Raw genomic sequence first — 12291 nt, 5'->3', positions numbered from 1 at the left:
TTTATAATACGCTTTTGAAAATATATTATTTATATAAGTAAGAATATCGAACTTTCAGTGACTTTTAAAAATCGTAAAAAACGATTTTCTACATATTAGGCGATATGAACAAAACTTAATAGATATATATATTACATTCATTATAATATTGCGTACCTCGGAATTTTTAAATTTGCTATTAGATATCTAATTAAATAATTTATAATCTGTATCACTTAATTAATATGAATTATAAATTAGGCACGAGCAATAATGGAGGGTATACTCCGCATACCTTCTGGTCATAAATCTGTTGTGGTGAAATAATATAAAATTATATATATATATACACTAAAACACCTAATAATGATTGGTTTTAACTAATATAGTAGGATACCCCTCTGCTTTTCTATGATGACAGCATTTATGGGCACGAATATATGTTTATCTTTACCTATGAATAAAAACTATATGTAGTACAATATGATGCTATTTGTATAATTTACACACGCAGTAAAAAGTAACCATGTATAGGTAATCCATTATAATAAAATTAGTTATATTATCTAAAATTATATTCACATTTTTTGATAATTATTAATATAATACATACTTATTATAAACCAGAATTATAGAAGTATATATATTATATATTAATATTTATTATTCTCTCAAACAAATTCAATGGTCCCATAGTCAAAAATCTTTGTATTTTGGATTTTTCCAAAGATTTAAATTTATGCTTTTATAAATAAATATTTTATAATAATTAAAGTATTAAATCGCTCAGATGAGGATATAATAAACACGTGTTTTATATCATCACTGACGAAATATTAGAATTTATACCGAATGAATTGGTAATCAATTAAACAATTAATAATTTTAAATATTAGTCGCGGGATGATGGAAAATGAACATAGATCATAGCAAATTTAAGTCATATGCGCGCGAAATTGGCCGTAATTAGTAATTAGTAATTATTTATAATTTATATACAATATAGCAAATATATTACTAAATACCATATATTCAAACGTTCAACATATGGTTAAATTTATAAAATATTCAATAGAAAATCTTTGCTGATGTGCTCCAATGCTTCTTTAAATTATACACTATAATATGTAAAAAATATAAAAATGCATATATTTTACACACCATATACACATGCGGTGATAAGTATGTTTAAACAGTAGTGACACGTTTACTCAAGTCTGACATAGTGGTGTAAAATATAAGACACATACATATATACTTATAACTTTGCAATTTGATTTTATATAATAATCATTGTTGTATTACTCTTATGTAGTACATACAATAATATGATACGCACATAATATTACAATAAACAATAATATGATGTCCATAAGAAATTTAAAACGTATATTAATATGAAATCGTAATATTACATACTACTGTAATATTGTTCATGACTATACGCCCGAGTTTACAAGATTTCTTCGTGCGTTTAAAATATCACTCGCATCCGTGCCCCATCCGCTTCCCTACGGGATTCCGGGGCTAATTTTGCCACATACATAACAATATATGCACGAATGTAAGTTGGTGTACACATTGTCGGGCAATATATTACTATAATCACGGGACTCGCGCAGGATTTCGCGTCAGTGCAGTGTTGTAATATATTATACACGTACTTACCTATATTATATACAACGTTGCAATGACGGAACGCGACGAGGGTGCTGTACACGAATTATTATAACTGAAAATCCGCCGAAAAGTCGACATTCCGGCAGATTTCTTTTCAGTGGCGGGTTGCACTTATACACACTTACCGTATAACTACTGTATTATTTATGTCCTTTACACGGTATAAACGATGAGAGCTGTTGCGGACTGCAGCGGAGATTATTTTAATTGCTCGCCGTCAACGCGTCGCTATATACACATTATGTATATAATATATATACGAACGAGAGACATTATATTATTATACACACAGATATGCCGCCGCTGCACGCACTAATTAGCTATTAATTGCGACTTGCGCGCATACCGTTTTAGTTTTCATGCTTATATATAGGTGTGTGTATGTGCGTTTGGATTATGACTGTGACTAAATAATATATATACATAAATCATAATCATATAGGGTGATTCATTAAGCATGCTTAGCCTCATTTTTTCATGTAATTATTTTAATCAAAATATAAGTTTTTAAATTTTAAGACATTATACATTAAGATCTTAATTTTAAATTATTAAGATTTTTGTACTCCTTAAAGAGTGTTCCACGGTGATATAAGCAATTGATAATTTAAATATGATCCTTATGCTTTTTTACTGTAAAATATTTACTATTTAGTGGATTTAAAAAAAAAAATGGTATGCCTAATTCAAAATTTGAACGAGTAGTTTCTCAATTATTAAAAGTTTATAGTAAGAATAAGAATAGTCCTTAAAAATAGTTTTATAAGAATATAAAATACATATCATATTCGATCTTATACTACACGCAATTGGATTGGCTGAACACAAATTTGCTATATTGTATGATTATTGTAAGACGGAGACAATACATGTAGCTTTCTGCATAATGCTATTCTTAATTTTTAAATGGTGTATTTATTTGAAATAAATTATTACCTCTACCTTACCTTCCTATATTTTAAAAAATATTGCATACATTTATCAGTAATACATAGATAGATTGTATTTAATTATCACACTTAATGGAGCTTATAAGATAATATAATAATGTTTACTAATTCACCAATAATAATATGATAATTTATTATTATTTATTATATAGAACTATGCTCTATATACCTATAATATTGTGTAAATATTATATGGTCTTTCACAGTGTTTAAACACACCTTGGAAAACGTAACATTGTTGTCATCCGTCACCCTCAAATATTTTTTTCCATAAATCATAATTTTAAATCCCACCCAACGACGGCCTATATATATAAGACCATATCTATAGCCTACCCTTTTAAGCAGGTCCTAGTACAATGTTGAATTCTATTGTCGGCGCATGGTTTGCGTCTAATCTATGCTGTGACAGAATCAAACATATTATTTTTTTTTAAAGGAACCCCACACGGTTTCGGGGGCCCGGTGCACTATTATAGGGATCCTAGCGAGATTATGTTATATGCATACAATACGTTTTATAAGTAATAGTAAGCATGAAAAATCGTTGATCCGTTTGCATTTATTACTTTTAAAATCTACAGTCGACCGTAATCAAAAAAATACGTTTATATCGATTCAACTTTTTTCACATCCTACAAATTTATTTCAATATTTTTTTTTTAGTCACATAGAGGTTGTGCTATAACTACTAACATTTTGGGAAACTAAAATAATGGGAAGATATAAGCTAAAAAACCAATCATATCATATTAGGTATATCTATTTACAGTATTCAGTGTTTAATTATACCAAACATATTATTTAAACTTAATTTTGCTAAATATTTTTATCATCACAAAGTCACAATATTAAATTAGTCATCAGTTTTTATCATGTGCGTCTATTATTTCCAGTATTTACTCATATACGAGTAAATGAATCTTATACATTTTATAACTGATAATAAATATTAGTGACAAATTTGCATTATTTTTTTTTTTTGTTGAATAATTTAAAATCGTTTCTCTTACAAGGTGCCAACTTCACAAGTGCGATGACAATGCGTGCTTTGACTTTTATATGTATTAATTACAATAATTATGCTAATAAAAACAGTAAGGTCTGTTAAAAAAAAAAAATTGATAAAAATCAGCATTACATATTATAATGCATGATATACCTAATCGTGCAGACGCCATAACCTTAGCGACATTGGTCTTACAAAATTCGAAAAAAATTGCGTGCCAAATACTATAATAACGTAACACCACCAATAATATATTTATATTATTTAAGTTTATTGAAACTTTATAATTTATAGTAATACTATATTAATAATATGAAGTGGGTATTATTATAAGTGAGTATACCTACACAATTAATGGACATTATCGTTAAAGGCGCGGCGCTTAAATGCCGAAATGGAATTTAATCAACTAATTAGGTACCTAGCTACTAGACAATACAATATATATATGGTACATCAAAATATAATATAAATTGTTGTTATTAGTTTTGTGAAAAACATTATGGCTTATTAGTTATTAGACTATTATTACAAATGTATGGTTAAAACGATTTTAAATTTTACCGCATCCAGCGCATATTAACAGCCATATATAGTATGCAGATACGATATCCATTTAAATTTTCTAAAAGGATTATTTAGAATTTCTAAAGATAAAATGAATAGTTAAGATATAAATTTATCCTTCTCATATTTCTAGTTTCTACCCATAGTGACTTTGCTACACTATCTATAATCTATGTATCATCTTTTATAGTAATAAAACATGGAAATAAGTACGTATATAATATAATGATTCTTATACCAATTTTACGATTGATCATTCAGATTGTATTCATTAATAATAATATACATTTATTGAAACTATTATTTTAAGAAATTTTAAGTAGTTACCTACCTATATATTAAAACCATAATTTAAAAATGTTTAATTTATTTGAATTTTTAGAAAGTTGTCCGTAGTGGTACAAACTTCTTATTTCAAATGAAAACCATCCCTTTTTCTAATACATTTGGGCGCGTGATTTTTTTTTTTGTAAGTGTCGAAGCATTTAAATCATAATTACAATTTAATATTATTGAACTATTAAACTGTATATGCTAAAAATAAGATACATTTTTACAGTTCTTTAATACCTATCGGAAATTTGAATCATAAACATTATATATAAATAGAAAAGAAATTTAAAGACGTGTCGATATGTCTTTATAGTTGTTAAATGTAATCGTAACCTGCATCTGCCTGCCAGTAACCCACCCAACTCTCACTGTTCTAACGATGATATATAAACGTAAAAGAAAATTCGATAAGTTTTTTAAGAGTAGTTTTAGCGCGATCAACTATAATAATGATTTTTATATATTGTTAATACAATTGGTCTTTATCAACTGAACGATAAAAAATATATAATGTATACATCTCGTGAGATAATATAATATGATTAAGTAGATGACAAAAATGGAATTTTACTATTTTAAAATGGTAATTACAAATTGAAAAGGAGCTGTTCAATACGATTTTTACTTTTGTCACTCAAACGGTATTAAAATATAAGCACGCATTTGCAACGATATATATTTATAATATAAATGTACCGTGCTAGATTTAATTTCGCCATTAGCGTTTTTCTAAAATCCATCAATATAATATTAGTAACACACGATTATCGTGAGCAGATTTGATTTTTGTGCATTAGTGTCGTACAGTTTTAATACTATGTATTCTACTAATATTGACTTTTGAATTAGGTTATTTTTTTTGTGGGTATACAATAAAAACGCTAAAATACTAATGCTCGACCGAAAACTAAATCGGTTAACCGTGAGCTAACCGGAAGGTCTAAAATTCATGTGTAGGCGTGGCGTTAATTCCTCCCGGCACCCACCCTAAAAGATTCCGTTCGCAGTGCATCACAGATACACAGCCGATGTCACTACGTCGATTTGATATAATGTGAAAATCGGAGAAGAGTCACGACAAATTATTAAATTAATATAATATAAATTGTTTATATAGTACAATACTAAACAGTTCAATTTTTTTGTTATAGCAAACCATCGATCCAACGCGACGAACGAGTGATGCACCCGAATCGCCGTTGCAATTGTTTTCGCTGTCGTTGGACGGCGGTCGGACGATAAGACACATATACGTTTATAGTGCCGCTGTTTCACGTTAGTGCACTGACACATACAGACAGACAAGTGGGAACAGGTGGATAGACAGCCAGACGGACAGCATAATACACACATTGCACATGATGATGAGGACCAACTGTCTGCAGCAGAGCGTGTGCGCAGAGGCGGCGGCCATGCAGGCGATGGAACTGCACCGCCGGAACAGCGGGGGCGATCAATCGATCGGCAAGCCTGGCCGCGACGACAGTTCGGCTACCGAATACAACGACGACCGTGTGCAGCCCACTTCCGGCGGTCGTTTGAACGGCTCAGCCGAGCGTCCGTTGAAGTTCAGCATAGACAACATATTGCGACCGGAATTCGGTGGCGGCACCGGAAGCTTGGCCACGTCCGGCGGCAGTCCTCCGACGGCGTTCAACCCATACGACCACCATCACAGACACTACCACCCCCACCATCAAAATCTCCAACAACAACAACAACACCTCAACCACATCGACCGTCTGAACCACCTCAACTATCAACTGCACCATCTCAACCAACTCAGTCACAACGCCGCGGTAGCCGCCAGCGCTAACACAGCGGTTCGTGCGGCCGCGACTGCTATCAACGACGCGACCGGCCCGGTGTCGTCGGATCACGAAAAGTCCAATAGCAGCAGACGGTCCTCGTCGTCGTCCACCGCTGAACCGCTGAGTTCGCCCATTGATCTGTCGTGTTCCGACTCGCAGACCTGCGCCAACCCCGCCGGCACCACTGCTGTCGCCGCAGCGGCTGTCCACACCACCGCCAGCGCCACCACACACGTTACTACCAGCACCGGTTCCATAGACGCAGCCATCAATGCAGTCGCCGATAAAGAGAGCTCTCAGCAATGGCCGGCCTGGGTGTACTGCACTAGATACTCGGATCGCCCTTCTTCCGGTAAGCGTTTATTCGAGATAAATACTCCCTCCCTCTCGCCCTATACCACAATATCAACACACCCACGCGATCGTTTCATACATAAAACTGCGCTGTGCACGTCGCAATTTTCATTGCCAATATCATTTTGGCGTTTACCAACACTATATTTTCTATTAAAAATAGTCGTTTAATTGAAATTAGAGTTTTACAATGAGTCATTTCGTATATTAATTAATTATTGTCAACAAATCTATACGCATTAAATGTTTGCCCACATAATAAACAGATACGTGTTTATAATAAAATCAAAACAAGGCAATATCATTATATAAGGTCTGAAAACCTGACTAAGGAAAAAAAAATTATAAACGTAGTTAATAAAATCATAATAAACCACGATTAATTCAAGGGCAGATTGCACATTGAATGAAATGTAATGACATTTAATTAGTCATTCCGTTTAATTGAACGTTTAAAAATCCTGAATGTACCTTCTCTTAGAACTCATAAGATACAATCATGAATATTGTTTTGTAAAATGATGGTATTATTATACTAAATTAATTAAATCTTCTACTACTGGTGTAAATAGCACACATTTTTTTCATGTGCATATATATACATAGACGTATTGTAGTAGATGTTGCTTTTATGTATAGATGAATTTTAATTTATATTTCACCAGTGTCAGTTATGTCAATTATATATTTATACACAGTATTAAACGATGGGTACATCATAAACTATTGTATACATATTATTTAAGTATCTGTTTTAATTTAATTTTGAAAATTTAAATAATATTCCGATAATTTTCGATTTAAGAATTAAAAAATTATAATTTACTATTTTTGAATCTGAATATTTTCGTTTATCTCACGAGAAAAACACGCGGGATACTGTTTTACTGTATAGGAGGTTAACTTTATTTTTCAAATATAAATTATCTGAGGAACTCTGTTGACCTTATTGCTAGATATAAATTACCCTCTTTTCCTACCGGTAGGCGGTTGTCTTACATAAGTTTCGCCGTAGCTAGGGTAGTGCACGCACAGAACGCTAATTGCGAATAATTTAAATAGCATCTCCTACGGGCCATGGTTGTCTAGATAAATCGACCGTAATTTAATACAGCAGATTACCGTGTTGTATGTTGTAAACTGTTTTCGAATTGACTTAGGTGAAGTACGCGCATTACAACTGTACAGTTTCACAAACTTAGTAAGCATGTTATAATACCTATAATATAGGTCAGTTGAATCGTATGTTGTGTAGTTAAGACCTTGAGTATCGCTTGCGGGCAATGATATTGATGAAGAACTGCTGTGTGCAATGTGTGTGTGTGTGTGTGTGTGTGTGTGTGTGTGTGTGTGTGTGTGTGTGTGTGTGTGTGTGTGATGTATAGTTTACCTTAAAATGTATTGTGTGGTGCTCAGTATTATTATAAAATAACTCCTGTTAAACACATGTACGAGTATACCAGTGATTTATGTCTGCACAGAACTATTATTGCCCATCGGAATCTTGTAACACGTAGAGCCGTGCAGTGATACACTGAACAATATTCTTGACGTATATTTGACATTTTTAAGACACACTATTAAACAAGTAGGTATACAATGTTTCTTTTTATTTTCCACCATTAAATTACAATGTAAAAATGAATATAATTATTATTATATTATTTGACCAACCGGTACGCGTGAATATATAGTACGATATAATAAAGGTACATAATAAGTATGGCACGTAGGTTATAGACAAGGCGCTTGCGTATTTGTTTGTGTTTACTCGAGATTAACCATTGTTTAAACAATAATCAAGGAGCATTGAACGTCCATAAACATAACAAACATAAAATAAATGTATATTATTTGTTAAGTATAATTATGACGTATTATGTATATATATATAAGTACCTACGTATAATATATTGTATGTAGGTAAGTTGTATGTATTAAGCCCATATTATTACTTTCGTAATCTTCGTACATTGACTTATAACTTCACTGATTTAACTAACTATAAAGTAATATTTTTCGTTAATTTTTGCCAACGAGTCACAATAATAGTAATTGGTATAACTACGTATGTAATACTGAATCGTAATAACTAAATTATCGGTCGCTGCAAGTTTTTGAATTGTGAATATCTATGTTAGACGAGTAAACGAAACGAACGTGTGTATTAAACTAAAATTATATATTTTACTATTATACAAATGATAGTATATTAATAAATTATAATATACCTACTCATAAAGTTGTACCTATAATAAACGTGTTCGCGTATAATAGCCTTACGAATATCGAGTCACCGAGGCGTGCACTGTAAGATTACAAACGAGTTCGTTTAACTATATAGTAGGCAAACGGGAACGACGACATTTGTCGAACGTCCAAATCATCATACTCGTATACATTATATGCATAATATTACAATACCTAATACCTGAACAAATATAGCCGACGGTATATAATCACTATTCGGCGATCGAATAATACAATAGTGATTAATGTTTTTCCATGTTATATTATACATTATACGCGATTACAATCGAAATAAGCGTATCAACGTGCGACGGCTAGCGATCGTTTCGTAATTATTATAAAAATTTCGAACGCGTATTTTATACATAACTACTGAAGAAGATACTACCTATAGACGCATATACAGGATAATTAACCTTGTAGAGCGATTAATGCATTCATTTTATAATTATATGTGTGTGTATTTATTACACGATAAGTAAATTTGTAGTTATTTTTCAATCTACAATTTTGAGGGTGATTATAGATCTAGTTTGTACTTTTAAAAGGTTAAAATTAAAAATTTTCCGTGTTTTATAATATAATTTGGAAAAACTAACTAAAAATTAAGGAAAAACGGGAATTTTATGCAAACACAATGCACGAAAATCACCGCGTTGCTATTTAAACTTCATTCATTCTAATTATTTTGATTATTATTCAGTATGTAACAAATACATTAAGTTAAATATATTATGTTCTACAAATACAATAACTTCCATATTCTTTCACCTAATTGTACAAGGCTGTTTCAGATTTTACTAAGCCCTGGTCGCTTCTAACTTTTCCGCAGGGAAGTTTTTTCAAATTTGGCAAAAGTATCAACACGTTGTTCAATTCCAAAAAAAAAATAATAATGTGTCAAATCATTATTGATTTTGTTGAGCCATTATCATATTTTGTTACCATAACTTCAGCTCCAACACATAATATAATATCATCCTATTATAATAAAGTGATGACACAACATATCAAAATACTGACGAAACGCCGTGGCCATATAAAATAATAACGTCTGCAGCGACCGACTATACCTATATGTATAAACCTATTATGAAACTGACGAAAATCCATTTTACGGCCGTCTGCGTCGACCGTCACACAACGAATGACGATGATGATGAATAATGATGATAAAATAGATACCTATAATAAATGTATACACTAGGAAAGACGTTGATTTCGTTTTAATATAAATTTTTTTTTAAAATCGTACGAGTAAAAAAAAATATCCAATACGTGTCGGATCAAAGCAACCTACAGCAGCATATACCATGTACGCTGCGAGACGTCCGTACTTATGCTAATGATGGCGGTAAGAAAAATAAACGAAAAAGGACTTCCAATAGGTCATGTTATCTGCTGCGGTACGAGGACCGGAATCGATTTAGTCGACGTTTAATTAATGTGGAAGAAAAAAAACCACAGGAGTTACCGAGGAAGTTTAATGATTTTAGCCATCGCCGAGCTACTGCGGACCTGCAGACGCGATACCGCTAGGATTTTTTTTTTTCATTTTGCAATCATCGTCGGACGTTTCACGTAGGCATATTATTATATGACATACGCGCACTGTACTATACGAGGACCTATACCGCTGACGTTTCGATACGAAATTCTGGCGGAAGACCTCGAAAAACGATAATTATAATTTTGGATAATATTTTGTTCGACCGCGTAAATGACGTAAAAAAAAAAATAAACGTGGCGTGTCCGTGTGCAAAGTACACGCACACCACGTTTTAATGCATAATATATTACACATTATATACCTATTACATATTAGAGATGTTTAGTGAGCGCGCGCGGCACCAGAGCCTGTGCTCCTCGACCCATTGTGAGCGACCGCGAGTATAATTATTATTAATGTGTGGTTTAGACGGTTTATAGAGGTCTCGAGTCCGAATACCACGACTAGTGCGGCAGCGGCGGTATCCGACGACGACCGCGTACTTAGAGACGGCCAAACGGTATCGGCTCGGACACATACACACACACACACACACACACACACACACACACACACACACACACACACGTGAAACACACAACGAAATACTGTATATTGTATAATATTATATAGCTTAGCTTCGGTATAATGTAATGTATAATAATGTGTACCCCTACCTAGCTATATATGCGCGAGCGAGTATGTGTGTGTGTCTGTGTCTGTCTGTCCGCGTCCGTCCGTGTCTCCGAGCCGGTGCGCGTGTGCGAGTGTTACGCGCGTGAGCGCGCTACAAGTGATTGTCGGACCACCCAAACGCAATATTGGTTTTGGTTCATTCCGATTTCCATTAACCAGACCGAGATTTACCTGCCGATCGCTCATTCATATACGTGTATTATATTTTATTATTTATATACACATTGGTATATATTATAACCGTCTCCGGTAGGTAAGTGTGTGTGTGGATACCTACTGTACCTATATATATATATATATATATATATAAATACTGCAGCAGCACTCGGCGCATCGCCACTGTTGCTGCTGCTGCTGGACACTTGAGAATATTTTTTTTATTTATATACATAATATATTATTGTGATCGAAAAGACACGATTGACCCGTAGATATACGTATAGGTATAGAATTCCATATTGTTGAATATAGTACGCGTACGCCGTAGGTATTATTTAATACCATTGTATATTATATTATGCGAGGAACATACGTCTTGTTATCCGTTTCGAAAGTGTCCCGGCGCGGCGGTAGCTCGTCAATAACTTAAATCTTTAAATGATATTATAAAAACGTAATTCGTAAAAAAAAATTCCGTTTCAGGATTATAAAAGACTGCTGAGTTATTAGATTGTTGAAACTTTATACAACGCCAAAAAAAAGTCATTGACATTATACACACCGAAAAAATCATCATTTTTGACATACTAGTTTTATTTTATAACTTTTATATATTAATTAACAGCTACTGAACTAATACGTGGACAGGCCAGTTTAGGTTATTACTGGTTATAGTTTGGTAAAAAAAAATTAAAATATAATAAAATGTGTTGGAACGTATTTTGTAGCTTAACATTTCAAGTAAAAAACATACATTCAATGTATAATCAATTTGACATTAAAATACCAGGAAAATAAATTAGCCAAATTGATGATAAATACTTACGTAGAATGATGATTTTCTAAGAATAATTAAAAGATAATTAAAAGCAAAAAGTAAAATAAAATGTTATGAATCGAGCTATGATATGAACCAAATTACGAATAACTATAAAATAGGCTATTAATAGAGAAAATGCAAATGCTCCACAATACTTATAATGTTTAACATAATATATAATCTGACTCGCAAGT

General features: G+C 32.5%; 1 protein-coding gene across 1 annotated transcript in view; it reads left to right on the top strand.

The window, feature by feature from the left end:
* Nucleotides 1-12291, top strand: part of LOC113556155 (segmentation polarity homeobox protein engrailed-like) — a 63601-nt gene that overhangs the window by 10286 nt on the left and 41024 nt on the right. Inside the window, exon 2 of the mRNA XM_026960933.1 lies at nt 5670-6681. Within this exon, the coding sequence (XP_026816734.1) occupies nt 5877-6681 (805 nt within the window). The 5' untranslated portion in view covers nt 5670-5876. The remainder of the gene's footprint in view (nt 1-5669; nt 6682-12291) is intronic.

The sequence above is a fragment of the Rhopalosiphum maidis genome, chromosome 3, assembly GCF_003676215.2.
Source record: "Rhopalosiphum maidis isolate BTI-1 chromosome 3, ASM367621v3, whole genome shotgun sequence".
Taxonomy (NCBI): Eukaryota; Metazoa; Arthropoda; class Insecta; order Hemiptera; family Aphididae; genus Rhopalosiphum; species Rhopalosiphum maidis.
The sequence above is the reverse complement of the archived record's forward strand: the minus strand, read 5'-3'. Positions and strand labels throughout refer to the sequence as shown.